The following is a 16,566-nucleotide window of genomic DNA, read 5'->3' on the forward strand; positions in this document are numbered from 1 at the left end:
GGCTGGTGCGAGGAAGGGACATCTGTCCACGTGGTCACTGACATCTGCTCTCTCTCATTGAGATGGAATACGTTGACAGCATGTTTACAGTTTTGAAAACGCATGGTCTTACCTGACTTTTGGTGTATGACATTTGTAAATTATTTACGGAACATTTTGGTTTTATATTCGTTAAACTATCAGCAATAGAAAAAGGCCTATATTGAAGTTGCACGTCCTAGGTGAGATTAGAAAACCCAAAGAGCATCCGAACATATGTAGAATTTTAATTGGAGTTAAAAAAGCCCCCTGCTACGGAACACCCATGCTCAAATATTAGTGGTGAACATTTGAAATAGACCTACACCTCTTTCACATTGAATTAATATAGCTTACATGCCAACAGAAATTTAGAAAATACCTCATGCCATTATAGTATATAGCATTATAATTAGATTGCCTAGCAAACGATCAAATATCGCCTAGACTGAGAATTAGGGTGGTCTACAATAGCCAAAACATAAACTCACAGTCGTAGTAGAAGTTTTATGTCATAATTTATCAGAGGCAGAACAACTCCCAGCTACTCTTCGCTTAAGACATAGAGACCACTGCAAAACCTACGAAACTTTTCCAAATTATCACCACTTTGATGGAACAGTCTGTATTAACGATACAGATGAATAACAATGGCTATTCCCCACTAGCCGAGGTAGCTATAGGCTATATTTTCTGCAAGACTTCAGGGGATTGTTTTGTCTTTTCTCAGGTAATGCTGTCTCAGTTCAGTGAATGGCTGAGGGGTCCCTGGTGTAACCACGGTAATTGCACACTCTTGTTCGTCCCTGGGAATGACGGTCCTAAGGGGACCCGCGCGCTTTACGTCACGTGAGCGCAATGAGAGAAGCGAGGGGGAGAGTTAGTTGAGGGGAGAGAGGAAACGAGAGGTTTTCGGTGGGAGCGGGGGGTGCATGGTTTCAGGCTGGACATCTGTCGCTTGTGTTTCTTTCCAGGGCGGGTAGCTCGGCTATTGAAAAGAGGCAGTGACCTGTCATCCTTGACTGATGGGAGCGGGCCGCTGGGAGAGACCCCGTGTGTGGGAAAATACCTTAGCCAAAGAGCTCATACATTCACATGCTAATTTTGCCCTATAAATAAGAGGGGCGCACGGCGCGGATGGCCTTTAAGACGAACGAGACTCAGGCGGGAAAGGAAAGCTGTTATAGCCTTCTCCGAACACAACTACAGCTAACGTAGGCTAAAGGAGAGATGACAGCCAGCGCTATGGCGCACAACGTGGGGAAACACTCGAGTGCCAAGGAGGAGAGAAAGGTATTGCCTTTTCCCCCGTGGATAGATACACCTAAAGATCATCAGGTGTATTTCATCGGTTATGGTCACTTTAGTGATTCTCTAGGACAGGTTGTTGTGTCTATATCTGGTCTCCATTAACTATCACTTTCCAACCATAGCTGCGGAAGCCGCTTATTGAAAGGAAAAGACGTGAGAGGATAAATAACTGCCTGGATCAGCTAAAAGAAACGGTGGTCGGGGCATTCAGACTTGATGTGAGTGTGTAACTATTGCATTTTTATTTTTATCATCTCTCAATTATATATATGAAGACAGAAGACTGTAGGCTGAGGCTATTATCTGACTCTAACTTTCCATTTCCCTCAACAGCAATCGAAACTTGAAAAGGCTGACATTCTAGAGATGACAGTGAAACACCTGCAGAATATTGAGAATCATAAATTCAGTGGTAAGTAGGTTATTCGCTCAAGTGACATGCTTGAAAACACGTGCCACACGAGTGCCACAGGAGTTAAGTTGTACCTACTTGAAGTACAGTATGTTAACAGCTGAGGGCAGTATTGTGTGTTGGAAAGACGGGTGGGACTATTTGATACATAACAGTATAACGAAGTCTGATTAAAAGAACACTCATATAGTCTTATTTAAATTAAAACCCAAAGAGTACAAACGTTTGTTTTTGCCAGACTCACCTGATTCACCTAACACATCAAACCTTTGAACAGTAGAATCAGGTATAAGCACTGGCAACAACATGTGTCCCAGAATTATAAATCACTGCATGGACTATACTAATTCAATCGAGATATAGGGGTAATAGCTGGCCAGTCTGGGTGCAATAAATCCTGCCATCAAAAGACAATATTACTGTCCCACGTTTGACCAAGTGTCTCCTCCCCACTGCAGCAGACCCCACGTTGGGCCTGGAGGCTCAGCAGAAGTACAGCACAGGCTACATTCAGTGTATGCACGAGGTCCACAACATGCTGCTCACTTGCGAGTGGATGGACAAAACACTGGGCTCCCGTCTGCTCAACCATCTGCTCAAGTCCCTGCCGCGCTCCAGCGAAGAGCAGTCCTCTCTGGCTAACCCTAACCTGAGGCCTGAAGCGTCCCTACCTAGCCAGGGGCCGGGAGACCCAACTACACCCCCTCGAGGCGCCTCTAGGTCTGGGACGCAAGGCCAGAGGGAGGGGCCCCAGGAGAGGTCCCTGCTCCTGCCCGAGAGCCCACACATCCTCAGCCCCAACCTGGGCATGCTGGAGATGTGGAGGCCCTGGTGAACTGTACTGGCCCTCTATAAGACTGGGTGTGTTCTTCATCTCCATGTTAGACCCTCCTCTGTTATGTATCTTATAGATATGCTACCCAGAAGACATTGTATGGATTGCGGGGCGGTTGTGTTCCAGATCTAGGTGTGCTATGGTATAAATAGAGACCTTTCAATACTTCCTCTCAGAAGTCTACTTTCTGTAGCCTGCATTGTAGAAGGCTGTTATTAATATTTTTATTATATTTATTGTATTAACGTTTTTATTTATTTAAGATACACCATTTGGCTTTTTAGCTCTTGTCTATCACAGCTTTCTTATTTCTTATCTGGTTGTTGAATGTTATTAACCAATATTAATAAAACAAAATGTGCATAGGATTTCTTCACATATTTTATCATTTTTGTTATCAACAAACACACACACACACACCAGCATTAATTTTGGCACACTTTTTTGATTTAGTCTCGTCTTAGCCATTTCGACCATAATATCTTTAAGTTTAAGTATTTTTTTAATATAATTTAATGATGATTTATTTTTCAAATTTATATAATTTGAAATATGATTTCGTCTAATTATTATTAAATAAGGATAATGGAACATATAATTATGTTTCCCTTACAATGTTTATATTTCCTACTATATGTATTAAAATGTTTAAAGCAACGTTGTGCACACTATGGATATGCGTGGAATTTCCTGAAAGCAATTAGCCAGTGGCACACGCGTTATTGTTCGAGTAGTTTAATTGACATGGATGATAAATCAGTTTGAAATGTAAGAACGAGTAAGAGAACAGAAGATTAAAAAAACGTTTTGAATAGGTTAACAAATTAGGGTAAAACCACATCTCCAGGGCAACCACACCACTGTCTTTGCCTGTTCGTGTTTATTTGGATGATGCGCTCTCGTTTGGGTCGAGTATAATGAAATGTAGGCCTACTTTTCGTTTCGTTTTTTCTGTTTCTATTAGTCAGTTATCGTCTTGTCAACTGCACTGAAAAATAGATATTTAACGAATGTTTTCCTGAACTATTTGAGTTGATGAAATAAACACTGATACAGACTCTCTTTATCTGGGACTGTAAGGCTATATTAATTAATTGCACACTAGCTTTTACACATTATTACACACCTGCTGGTATGTGAACAACTATACTGCAGGCAAATGGTTTTCTGTAATTTCCTGGTCCAGTTATATTGGTGCATCAAGATATGATGTGGAATCAGGTAATTTAGACATCAAGTAGAGAAATAGTTTTGTTGCAAAAAGCTGTAACACATTTCTGTTTCTTACTACATATTATTTGTAATAGAGGCTTGATGTGTGACATAAATGTTTTTTTAAAAAGAGGCACAGCTCTCTATATAAGGTCCCACAGTTGACAGTGCATGGTCAGAGCAACAACCAAGCCATTAGGTCAGAGAGAGGAGAATGTCTATGCACAGATCTAGGGAAGGGTACCAAAATATTTCTGCAGCATTGAAGGACACAAAGAACAATGGCCACCATCATTTTAAAATGCAAGACGTTTGGAACTGGAGTGACATACACTAGCTGCTGTGATTTTAAATATTGGTCTAATAATTCGATAAGATTTGAAATAATCCTGCTGTAAAAAGTCACAATGTTCAATAAATAGAAACATCTAGCTGCATGCCATTAAAAACATGACTTCTTGAAAAACTAATACATCTAGCATTTGTTCTTTAAAAAAACTAAAGCTATCTTCCCAATATTTTTATGTATACAGTAGAGGCCAAAGGTTTGGACACACCTTCTCATTTAATGCGTTTTCTTTATTTTCATTCATCAAAACTATGAATGAACACATAATACAATTACGTACTTAACAAAAAAGTGTGAAATAACTGGAAAACTTTATTATATTTTAGATTCCTCAAAGTAGCCACCCTTTGCTTTTTTGATAGTGTTGCAAACCCTTGGTGTTCTCTCAATGAGCTTCATGAGGTAGTCACCTGAAATGGTTTTCACTTCACAGGTGTGCCTTGTCAGGGTTAATTATTGGATTGTTTTCCCCTATTAATGGGGTTGGGATCATCAGTTGTGTTGTGCAGAAGTCAGGTTGATACACAGCCGACAGCCCTATTGGACAACTGTTATAATTCATATTATGGCAAGAACCAATCAGCTGAGTAAAGAGAAATGAGTGGCCATCATTTCTTTAACAAATGAAGGTCAGTCAGTCCGGAAAATTGCGAAAACTTTGAATGTGTCCCCAAGTGCAAGCGTTACTACGAAACTGGCTCACATGAGGACCGCCCCAGGAAAGGAAGACCAACAGTCACCTCTGCTGCTGAGGATAAGTTCATCTGAGTCACCAGCCTCAGAAATTGCAGGTTAACAGCAGCTCAGATTAGAGACCAGTTGAATGACACACAGAGTTCTAGCAGCAGACACATCTCTAAAACAACTATTAAGAGGAGACTGCGTGAATCAGGCCTTCGTGGTCAAGTAGCTACTAGGAAACCACTGCTAAGGAGAGGCAACAAGCAGAAGAGATTTTTGGGCCAAGAAACACAAGTAATGGACATTAGACCAGTGGAAATCTGTGCTTTGGTCTGATGAGTCCAAATTTGAGATCATTGGTTCACACCGCCGTGTCTTTGTGCGACGCAGAAAAGGTGAACGAATGGATTCTACATGCATGGTTCCCACCATGAAGCATGGAGGAGGAGGTGTGATGGTGTTGGGGTGCTTTGCTGGTGACACTGTTGGGGATTTATTCAAAATTGAAGGCATACTGGACCAGCATGGCTACCACAGCATCCTGCAGCGACATGCCATCCCATCCGGATTGTGTTTAGTTGGACCATCATTTATGACCTTAACCCAATCGAGATGGTTTGGGGTGAGCTGGACCGCAGAGTGAAGGCAAAAGGGCCAACAAGTGCTAAGCATCTCTGGGAACTCCTTCAAGACTGTTGGAAAACCATTTCAGATGACTACCTCTTGAAGCTCATCAAGAGAATGCCAAGAGTGTGCAAAACAGTAATCAGAGCAAAGGGTGGCTACTTTGAAGAAACTAGAATATAAGACATGTTTTCAGTTATTTCACACTTTTTTGTTAAGTACATAATTCCACATGTGTTCATTCATAGTTTTGATGCCTTCAGTGAGAATCTACAATGTAAATAGTCATGAAAATAAAGGAAACGCATTGAATGAGAAGGTGTGTCCAAACCTTTGGCCTGTATGTATATACTGTATATAGTGTTTTGGTCTGACACTCTTCAATTAGATGACAGGGTATTACATAGGTTAGTTCAAGAGTCCAGTTTTAATTGTCAAATGAACCAGATACACAAGGTACAGTCCCTTCAATTAAATGCTTCCTTTGCCGGTTTCCTTCAAGACAGTGCAATGCAGATGTAAATAACATAGAAATTAAGGATATATTTTCCTCTGATGCACATCTGGTTAAGCCGTTTTGGATGGTATCACCCTCTTTGCCTAACCAGCAGGGTATTGCCTTGCATGGATTAGAGATAAACCCATTCCATGTCCTGACACGAGTCACTGTAGCATTTTGAAACAAGGCAGCCCTGTCCAACACCCAGCATTTCAAACCCAGACACTGTTGGTATTACCCAACCAGGATTCCAACAGTGACGCAGCTGGACTGCAAGGCAGTGACCACTGCATCGATCAGGTGACCTCCAATAAACCCTTTCTGTCTGAAGGTACAGTGGACAAATAGTTTTTGGCTGGGATATGTGGTCGTTGATAATGCTGTGTGTCATTGTCAGGTACCACTTCTGATATCCTCAATGAGTAGGTGTACTGAATAATCTCAATGCTGTACCGGGCCACCCTAACAACCATTTGTGGACACACCTCTGAGGGGGTTCAGTCTTAAGCGTTAACAAAGGGAGATTTTGTGGCCACTCTTCACTAGTCTCCCCTTCAGAATGTCCTTTATTCAATTACACAGACCCAGTGTCCAGACCCAGTTTCCAAAGCTTGATGGTAAGTTTGGAGGAACAGTGGTGTTGAGTTGTGAACTAGTCAATGATCAGCATTTGCACATATGTACAGTGGATATAAAATGTCCAAAAACCCCTGTTAAAATGCCAGGTTCTTGTGATGTAAAAGAATGAGACAAAGATAAATCATGTCAGAACTTTTTCCACCTTTAATGTGACCTATAACGTGAACAATTCAATTGAAAAACAAACTGAAATCTTTGAGGGGGAAAAATTAAAAACTCACAATAACCAGTCTTTTTGGGTAGGAGTCTATTAGCATGGCACATCTTGACGTGGCAATATTTGCCCACTCTTCTTTGCAAAAGCTCTCCAAATCTGTCAGATTGAGAGGACATCTCCTGCGCACAGTCCTCTTCAGATCACTCTACAGATGTTCAATTGGATTCAGGTCTAGGCTCTGGCTGGGCCATTCCAAAACGTTAATCTTCTTCTGGTGAAGCCATGCTTTTGTAGATTTAGATGTGTGCTTTGGGTCGTTGTCCCAAAGGTGAACTTCCTCTTCATCAGAGGCGTTGCTAGGATCACAATAAATTTGGGGCTTAGCCCCCCCCGCCCCGCCCGGGACAGAAAGTACAGGGTTTTGAATGTACCAGCGGAAAAACTACACGCTAGCGGCCTACGCGTCTACAATTTCATAATGCGCGATCTGAATTATATTTTTTTATAATTTTTTTGTCAATTTTAGATCCTATTCATAAAAGGCCTAACAACCCCACTGCTCTTCATCTTTAGCTTTCTAATGGATGCCTGAAGGTTTTATGTTAAAATTGTCTGGTATTTGGAACTGTTCATATTTCCCCCCACCCTGACTAAGGCCCCTGTTCTAGCTGAAGAAAAACAGCCCAAAAGCATGATGCTGTCACCACCATGCTTCACTGTCGGTATTGTGCTCTTTGTGTGATGTGCAGTGTTGTTTTTGCGCCAAACATACCTTTTGGTATTATGGTCAAAGGTTTAACCTTGGTTTCATCAGACACATTTTCCCATGTGCTTTTGGGGGACTTGATGTTTGTTTTTGCAAACTTCAGCCGGGTTTTGATGTTTTTCTTTGTAAGAAAAGGCTTCTGTCTTGCCACCCTACCCCATAGCCCATTCATATGTAGCACAGTATTTGCCAGAAATTTCTGCCGTTTCTTTAATGTTGCTGTAGGCCTTTTGGAAGCGTCCCAGATCTGTTTTAATCTTTTCATAAATTTATTGTGCCATATTTTCTTCACTTGATGATGAATGTCTTCACTGTGTTCTATGGTATATCTGATGCTTCGGAAATTATTTTGTAGCCATCTCCTGACTAATATTTTTCAACAATGAGATCCCTCTAATGCTTTGGAAGCTCTCTGCGGACCATGGATTTTGCTATGAGATGCAACTTATACAATTTCAGGAAAATCCTACTACATTTTTCCCCCTCGAAGATTTCAGTTTGTTTTTCAATTGAATTGTTCACATTATAGGTCACATTAAAAGTGGAAAAAGTTCTGACATTATTTGACTTTGTCTCATTCTTTTACATCACAAAAACCTGGCATTTTAACAGGGGTGTGTAGACTTTTTATATCCACTGTATGTGTTCCTCTTTGTCAGGTTTGCTGTTGCCAAGCGGGTCACGATGGAAATTATATTCTCCCTAGATTTGTTGTGGTGGCTAAATGAGCCACCAAAGCATTAACAGATGATGACAAGTGTGAGTGCAACAGGGCAACATTTATAAAGACATGTTACCTTAGACCAAAATTATGTTTTAAAGGTTGTTTGCATAGGTGAGGCAAGTTACACATTGAAATTAATACATTCAGGTTCCGGGTCAACAAATAAAACAATGTTAAAAGTGTTAAAAAACAGACTAAAATAATAACTATTGAACACAATATAAACACAAGTAGTTGTAGAGTATTTCCCCAAAACATTTGCACCATATCTGTGTATCTGTATGGTGGAATGAAAACGAATAGGTTGAGTTGGGTTCTTCTTGAAGCAAGTGGATAGTCTACAACAGTCTGGGGTGGGTTGAATGGTGAATACCAGCAATATTAATTTATAACCATCTTACAGGATATCTCAAGATATCCATCTCCCATGCATTTGTACTGCACTTCAGTGTAAACCAACCAGGGACAATTTGAGCTATCTGCATTACCAGATTTATTTTCCAGAAATAACTGAATTCAAAAAGTGACAAGGTTGATGTAGTATAAAGGCTGCCCTACAGTCTCTCTCCTCCTGTAAACACATTGACCTATACGAATTTGCCCCAGAGCTAATGAAGCCGCGGGGAGAGGGACGAGAAAGGAGAGAAGAGGGGCACCCGGTCCTTCTGCGGGTTCTCGAACAAAAGCTGTCCGAGACAGCTGCTCTCTACCCAGTCCAGACGGAAGATCTGGAGCGGAGCGTGGGGGCGAGGGGGCGGGGAGGACGGGGACTGCGAGGTGCCAGGCCCCTTCACTTCAAAGCCCCGGGACATGGCTTTCATTTAGATATTTTACTGGTGCCTTATATTGCTTTAGCGGAAACCTCGCGCGTAAAACTCACTACTATATTGTTACCTGGATAATCTAGGACACCTTGTTCATGTTCGAATAAACCCAAACGTTCTATTGTTTATTGGTCATTTGCATTACAATGCGCTGTACACATAGTCTACACATCACATGCAATGAGGCCAAAAGGTTGAGCACTTGCAGCAGACGTAAACAAATAAGCATTTGTCCGTAAAATTAAACCAGTATGCCTCGTACACCCAGACGACAAAATGTGGCTAATAGATATTAGTACATTTTTGGACAACCTCATAAGCCAATTTTTCTTGAGCAAAAGCCTGAAGCTTTTAATTCAACGTGGTTGCATAACTGTAAGGGAGGAGCCAATTCAAACATGCATGACTCCTAAATGAAAATGTTAAGATTAGTTGAAGTCCCAGATTTTCAGAACCAATTTCATCTGCGCGTTTTAAGGGAATGCAGCCTTCGAGAGTTCCGTTGCCCCAAATCAGAAGTCACCAAACAACGGAGAGAACAAATGAGGCGCGGGCCAACACCTGTCGCTTTCTTTGGGAAGGGCTCTTAATTCCCCGGCTGATTCAGTTTAGGCCATGAGGTCGCCTTCAGCAGCTGCCAACTGAAGGCATCGCGTTACATCCGAGAACCCGCGCTGGGCAAAACTTCAGAGCCTTGAACAGAGAAACGCATCAAATGAGACTGGGTAGGGCAAGAAAATTATAAATGCTAAAAAACACCCATCTGAGCAGATTGTCAAGATCTGAATGACCAGATAAATAACCCATTAGTTAGGACCCGCTTACCAAGCAATGCCTCTCTAAATATAACATTTCATAGATATGCAATCTGTAAAACATCTCTCCGTGTTATGCGGCAAATAGTCCCCTTTGCAGCTTTGACCCATTGAATGGATACATCTTTTGTTTTGAAGCTTTTTTCTCAAATTCAGTTTCATTTCACCAAATATACTGTGCAGTTATAGATAACATAAAAAGAAGACAATGGTCAAAAACCCTGGCATCAAAGAGGGAGGCAACCATGCATGCTATTAGAAAGTTGGAAGTTTTGTACGCTGTTATTACCATTCAATGCACCTGTACTGCATTTATGTTTTTTACATAGTAGTCTAATTGAACAACACAAGGATAATCAACAAGAAAAAAACACTGTCGCCGGGTTCGCAACCCAGAATATGATTTATTGTGACCACTAGTGATCCTCGCCGCGTAACCAGGGCTGGCCGAAGACAAAAGAGTGGGCTCTGATTGGCTATTGTGGTGTGTGCTCTGTGGTCCCCTGGCTGGTGCAGCCAAACTCATATTCATATGCAAATGAGCCCTTATAAATACCCACAACCTCTCTATAACACAAGCAATAAGTCTCGTAAAAAAGCCGCACAATTAACACGGAGTGTCTCGCCTGTCGTGTATAGATTTTCTCTGACCGCTTTCGTTTGCCAGCTGCCCTCTTTACAGGACAGGGAAAATAGCAGTGGAATACAAACGGGGATCTCTGACTGCACGGCTCGGGCTCAAACCAACATGGCCCCCTCGGCTCGACCCAGCAAGAACGGACTTGGCATGGATGAGGATGACTACTACGGGATTAATAAAGGGGACCGAAAGGTAAACTACGGGGCAACTATGGATGTAGCGTCGCTGGTTCTATTCCACATTTCAGCCTACCTTAGTAATTACATTGTTACAACGCACTAACATACCTATGTGTCGTTGTTGCAGGCAAGAAAACCTTTGGTGGAGAAGAAGAGGCGTGCTCGTATCAATGAGAGTTTGCAAGAGCTCCGGACCTTGCTCGCTGACACCGACGTGAGTGGCGCACCTTCACCGCTGTTGCCTCACCTGGAGCGGCTGCACTTATTGGCTTGTCCGGAGCTTCTATTATAATAGGCCTACTAATCTTTTTTTGTTATTACTTCGTTAACCCTCAGCTGCAGTTAAAGATGGAGAACGCAGAGGTTCTGGAGATGACGGTGAAAAAAGTGGAGCACATTCTCAAGAATCGTACCCAAGGTAAACTGCGCACAATTGTACAAAATTACCCCCCTCTGAAATCAATTAGCATTTTGGCCCAAAGCCTATATCAGTTGTTTATCCTTCTTAGAGGGAGTGCAAGGAAACGAAGCCTAATTTATTTCATTCTACAGAGACAGACACTATGAACCGGGAGGCCAGTGAGAGGTTTGCAGCAGGCTACATCCAGTGCATGCATGAGGTACATATGTTTGTGTCCAACTGTCCCGGAATTGACGCCACGGTTGCGGCGGAGCTACTTAATCATCTGCTAGAGTGTATGCCCTTGAACGAGGACCACTTCCAGGACATGCTTTTGGATTTAATGTCGGACACTTCCAGCAACAACGGCAGCACTTGGCCTTCCGGCGAGGCGCTGTGCGCGGCCCTAGCCTCCCCCGGTGGCAGGAGTATATCCAGCGGTTCCTCCTCCGCTCTCTCCCCCGCCCCCTCCACCACCTCTTGCGAGGACCTGTGCTCTGACCTGGACGAGACAGACAGCGAGCACAACCAAAGCTCAACCGACGCACTGGAGAATCAAGAGGCCCGAAACATGCCCACTATCGCGTACTCCAAATCAATGTGGAGGCCCTGGTAGTGGCCCATACTATAATCAACTGCACTGCCTTTGGGATTTATTAGAATAGTTTGGAGTCTACCTGCCCCAGGTTGTGACATTCTATGGGTTACCTTGGTAAGCGCATGTGACACCGGAAATGTCCTCTCTACTGCGCAATGGAGAACATCTCAAGTTTGTTTTTGTAAATATCTCGAGACGATTTGCATAAGAAAAAGCTCTTTTAAATCTATTTTTTCTCCCACTGAATATTATTTCTGAAAAAAGACCCCTGAGCGTGTAGTTTAGTTGTCCTGTAATTTCCTGAAAGAGAATAACTTACACTCCCCAACAACGTGACGCTGTAACAATGTGTAGAATGTTTTGTCAAAAAATGTCAATTTGATTAATAAAATAATTTAATGAAAATGTTAGTCATTGTTGTGTGTGTTCATGCGCAGAAGTTGCTTGTTTTCTTATTTCATTAATGTATTTCATATATGAATGCATCAATAAAGAAAGGTACTTTAACGCTGGCTAGTGACATGACTAATCAGCATTAAATGTAAACGGTTTGGTAGAGACGCTGCATATCATCAAAAGGCCACTGTGGCTCAACTGCCTAAATTACAGCAATTATAAGAAACAGCAAAATGAAATAACAACATATGGAGCCCTCTTTCTGTTCAGGTTCCTTTGCCATGAAGAAATACCCTGACACTAATATTCTACATCCTTTCAATAAAACAGAATCGCTAAAGAAGGCAACCCGCATTTCAACATTGAAGCAGTACATTTTCTTAAAGTCAAATTAGTATAAATCGGTATGAAACCGAATTTTTTTTAGCCTACCGGTCAACCACCCTTGTTGACATTGTTTTACATTTCAGAAGCTACATTAGACTATTCGTACTCTGCCCGAACAATTCTAATTCTGAAAAGTGATAGCCTGTGAGGGGGTCGACCTGGTTGTAGACTCATTGTCAGTCTTTTTATACAGAACTGCGCATAAACTACAATGTGGGTTTATTTGAAATGAGCCTCTCCGTCGTACGTAGTACAGCTAACTTTCTATGATCTCTCCACCTGCGTCCTCTCCCAAAGTACAAAGACACACGTTCTTCCTGTTCGTAGGCCAGATGAAAGGTTCCACCCGCCCAGTGGAAAGCGGTTATGACAAAAGTCGCACCACTGATTACCTAGTCGCAACCAAGTGTCACTGGTAACACGTTGGGCATAACAGTGGCCATATTCCACAGAGCAATGTTACATCCTGACGGTTTGTACACCGTCGTATAAACTACCGCCACCACCACGGTTACTTCAATAACCTTTTTATAAGTCACACTGCTGTAGGGTTTCTATGCCCAAATTATAATACGAAATAGTTTAATAATAGTAAATAAAGTACAGTCCAGCGTGATTACGTTCCAAACGCCTTCAATGGAATATAGCAATGAACTATATTATGCACAGCTATCCAAAGCAATAACTCTACTTGACCTTTAATCATAATTACTGTGGTATTTATACATAATTTAGCAGAGCGAAATGGCTATGTTACTTTATAACTACAGGTACTATGCTATTTCTTCAGTAACGGTTCCTGAAATAGACCCATTACGGATGTTCATTTCATTTTTCTTCCAAAGTCTTATTATTAGATAGCATTCTGTTTTTAAAGGACTGGCAAACCACTACAATTAGCGTGGCGCAGCCGTAGGGCATTTTATAGCTGTTCACACCTGAGCCACAAATTGGACGAGGTGTGAACTGCGGGTCATGCATTCCTAGTACGATCAAAGTAATTTGAGTTGGGAGGTACTTGACAGAATGGCGACAAAGCCAAGGCGAGATGTAGGATACCGAGACTCGGTGGGCTATAGCTGCTTGATTTCTCTTTGCATCTGTCAAAGGATATTCAGGAGTGAGAGAAATGTTATAGCATAAGCTTAGTCATAACACCTAAAAAAAACCGGAGGGTTTTAAAAATCTGTTACACGAGCCATTTTTCTCAGTCGTTTGCCAAAACGTTATAGGCTACCTCTTGGTGAACTCAGGTCGAAATGCAGTGTAAATTAAATTAGGCAGCTTAGGTGCAGAATAGAGGGACGCATGACCCTTCCCCCATATTTATTCTTATGGCGCATCATCAACATTGATCTAAGTAGACACATGACATGTCGACTACATTACACAATTCAAGGTCCCGTCAACGACAAAGGAACAATTCCATTGCATTCTACCGCGCCAGCTGCCCTTTCGTGACAATGTTTAATTCCTGGGTTAAAGGTTAGTGGTGGTGCCAGTTGGCATGGGAAATTCTAACGGTGGATGAGAGCATATGGTGCTAAAAGGGTCCCCATGGGACTTCGCCATCCTTGGATGCGTCTCTTTTCTCAACAGTCGTTGACTCTGAAAGAACCGTCGATCAACTGATCTTACAACAGACAGCTTCAGCGTATTCCTTATCCGCTCTGACAAATTCTTTTAACTTTCCCAGCAGTCTTTTTTGAATGCTTTCACGCATAACTTACCTCGTGCCCAGGTTCAAGTATCTGACGGAGAGCCAGCTTGTGGACATTAAGCAGGACAACCCTCATAAAACTGATATAGAAGTCGATATCCCGAGCGGCCATAAACAATTATAAATGACTTGATTGTTTTGAACAAGTCACACAATTTAATGAAAAACAGCTTGATACCATTTAAATGCAGTGAACGTAGAGCATTATAGAGGCCTCTATTATCCAAAGGCTCTGTAGAAGTGACGGTTTCCACCATTGCAATGTAGTCAACTGGTTGGGCCTTCCAACTTAATTGACTGCCTTCTCTGTTAGCCTATAGTTATGTCCATGAAATAATCAGGAGGGATCAGCCAATAAGAAGAAATTGGACCTACTGACATGCAGATTTCCTGCATTAAAGATTCTACATCATTGCAGTCTAATACCAAATGTGGTGATAACATTACTGCAGTAGCCCTAGATGTGAGACCAATGAGTTCAATTTTTTTTTCTGGCTTTTATTAGAACATTATCAACATTTCTCACCTACAAAAAAGTACACAACTATGCTAAAATATCACAGGGTTTCAAATTGGCAATTAGACAACTACACATCATAGACTTCAGTTTTAAAGTGCTGGTATTTATAAATAAAGACACTTCTCTGAACCACCTGTGAATAATATGGCAAAAATGCATTTAGTACATTCTTTCAATGTCAGACTTACTACGATGTCAACTAACATACTCAATAAATGCACAAAAGCTTTAAATGCATTAGACAAAATATGTAATACACAGTATAGCATTGCATTGTAAGGCAAGCTATGAGCATTCATAACAGCTCATAGCTCCCAGTTACAGCCTACACAGATCTCTACATTTTTATAATGCATTAAACTCAAATGCATTACACATAAATTAGTTAGTCTCTCCGTCCATATATTCTTAGTGACATACCAAAGAGGTATGACATTTTCCCTACAGGGCAGGCACCTTTCCACCACAATCCTGAGGTCCTATAAAAATTCTGTACTTCCTGGAATAACTGAATTAACTTACCCCTCTCTGTTGCTGAATGTTTGAACATCCATTCTGGTGATTCTTTACAATAACTTGACCTGGCTCTCTAGAGGTAGATCCCAATGACACTCAACTTCAAGCTCTTAACATTTACACAGTGGCAACATACAAGACAGAAATGACCATAGAAAGCAAATAAAACTTTTAAGAGACAAACAAATTATGAAAGAAATGAAAATAAAAATTAAAAAAATAACACCATACATAACTCCTATACATTCAAATGCCATGATCATTTCCTGTTTCAGTCAGCTGCATGGTTCCCTGTTTACTACATACTGTACCAGAGGTGAACAGGGGCTTTTGGACCTCGGACTTCTGTGGGAGAAAATCTACCCCAAAACATTGTATCGCACCGAATAATCACGAAAAATCATAGAATCCCATCATCACTCATTTACTTCATACAATGGTCATATAATATAGCTCTAATGCAAGACAATCAATGCTTTTTGAGTACATCCTAAATGAATGAGAAGCCTGAACCAGAGAACCAGCACAGTAGGATAGCATGCATCTGAAAGGCTGAGGGCTTTTTTTTTTTTAGATAGACACCTAAGATTTTTAGATGAGTGGGGAAATGAACATTGCACATCCGGAGTAGTGCTCATTGAATGATGGAGTACAGGCTGTTCAACTTCACTCACATAGCCTACTTTGTTTTGTGCTTAGGACAACCAGATAACACTATCCTGCCAGCTGAGAATAATGTGACAACTTGCAACACGCACAGAGCGCACCAATCAAGGTATGGTACACACGCACTAACAACCACAACAGTCATGGACACATTATGTGACAACTCGAGTCCTGAAGTGACAATGGCCATATTCCCACAAGGCTCTAGGCACACTTCACCCACAAGGCTCTAGGCACACTTTACCCACAAGGCTCTAGGCACACTTTACCCACAAGGCTCTAGGCACACTTTACCCACAAGGCTCTAGGCACACTTTACCCACAAGGCTCTAGGCACACTTTACCCACAAGGCTCTAGGCACATAGACCCACAAGGCTCATAGAAAAAAAGCATTCCATTATATTAATTTGTTGTAATAAGCCAGTAAGCCCCAATTACGTCAATACAAAACACATTTCCAAATCAAAATGTACAGCTACGGATTTTGATTGCAAACATATGTTACAAAGTTCAACACACAAGTTTGCATGAAACACTGAGTCTTGCATGGTCACATACTATTTTCATAGACCGCTAACAGCAAGTGAGCTGCAAAATAATTGTGACACCTGCCAGACGATGAGAATTTTAACCGTAATTTCTTGCTGAAAGTTCATTCTGTAAAAGGCAGATATTCA

The 16,566-nt window shown here is 41.5% G+C and overlaps 2 protein-coding genes across 2 annotated transcripts; both read left to right on the forward strand.

Annotated features, from left to right (window-relative positions):
* Positions 1-951: 951 nt before the first annotated feature.
* Positions 952-2,798, forward strand: her8.2 (hairy-related 8.2). The gene is made up of 4 exons (XM_010902302.3): positions 952-1,311; positions 1,452-1,547; positions 1,663-1,741; positions 2,200-2,798. The coding sequence occupies exons 1-4, from the start codon at positions 1,249-1,251 to the stop codon at positions 2,574-2,576; spliced, it is 615 nt and encodes a 204-aa protein (XP_010900604.1). The 5' UTR covers positions 952-1,248; the 3' UTR covers positions 2,577-2,798.
* Positions 2,799-10,405: 7,607 nt separating this feature from the next.
* On the forward strand, positions 10,406-12,068 carry her13 (hairy-related 13). Its single transcript, XM_010902300.3, has 4 exons — positions 10,406-10,698; positions 10,813-10,899; positions 11,022-11,103; positions 11,238-12,068. The coding sequence occupies exons 1-4, from the start codon at positions 10,615-10,617 to the stop codon at positions 11,699-11,701; spliced, it is 717 nt and encodes a 238-aa protein (XP_010900602.1). The 5' UTR covers positions 10,406-10,614; the 3' UTR covers positions 11,702-12,068.
* Positions 12,069-16,566: the final 4,498 nt, after the last annotated feature.

This window comes from Esox lucius, chromosome 1, assembly GCF_011004845.1.
Source record: "Esox lucius isolate fEsoLuc1 chromosome 1, fEsoLuc1.pri, whole genome shotgun sequence".
In the NCBI taxonomy this organism is placed as follows: Eukaryota; Metazoa; Chordata; class Actinopteri; order Esociformes; family Esocidae; genus Esox; species Esox lucius.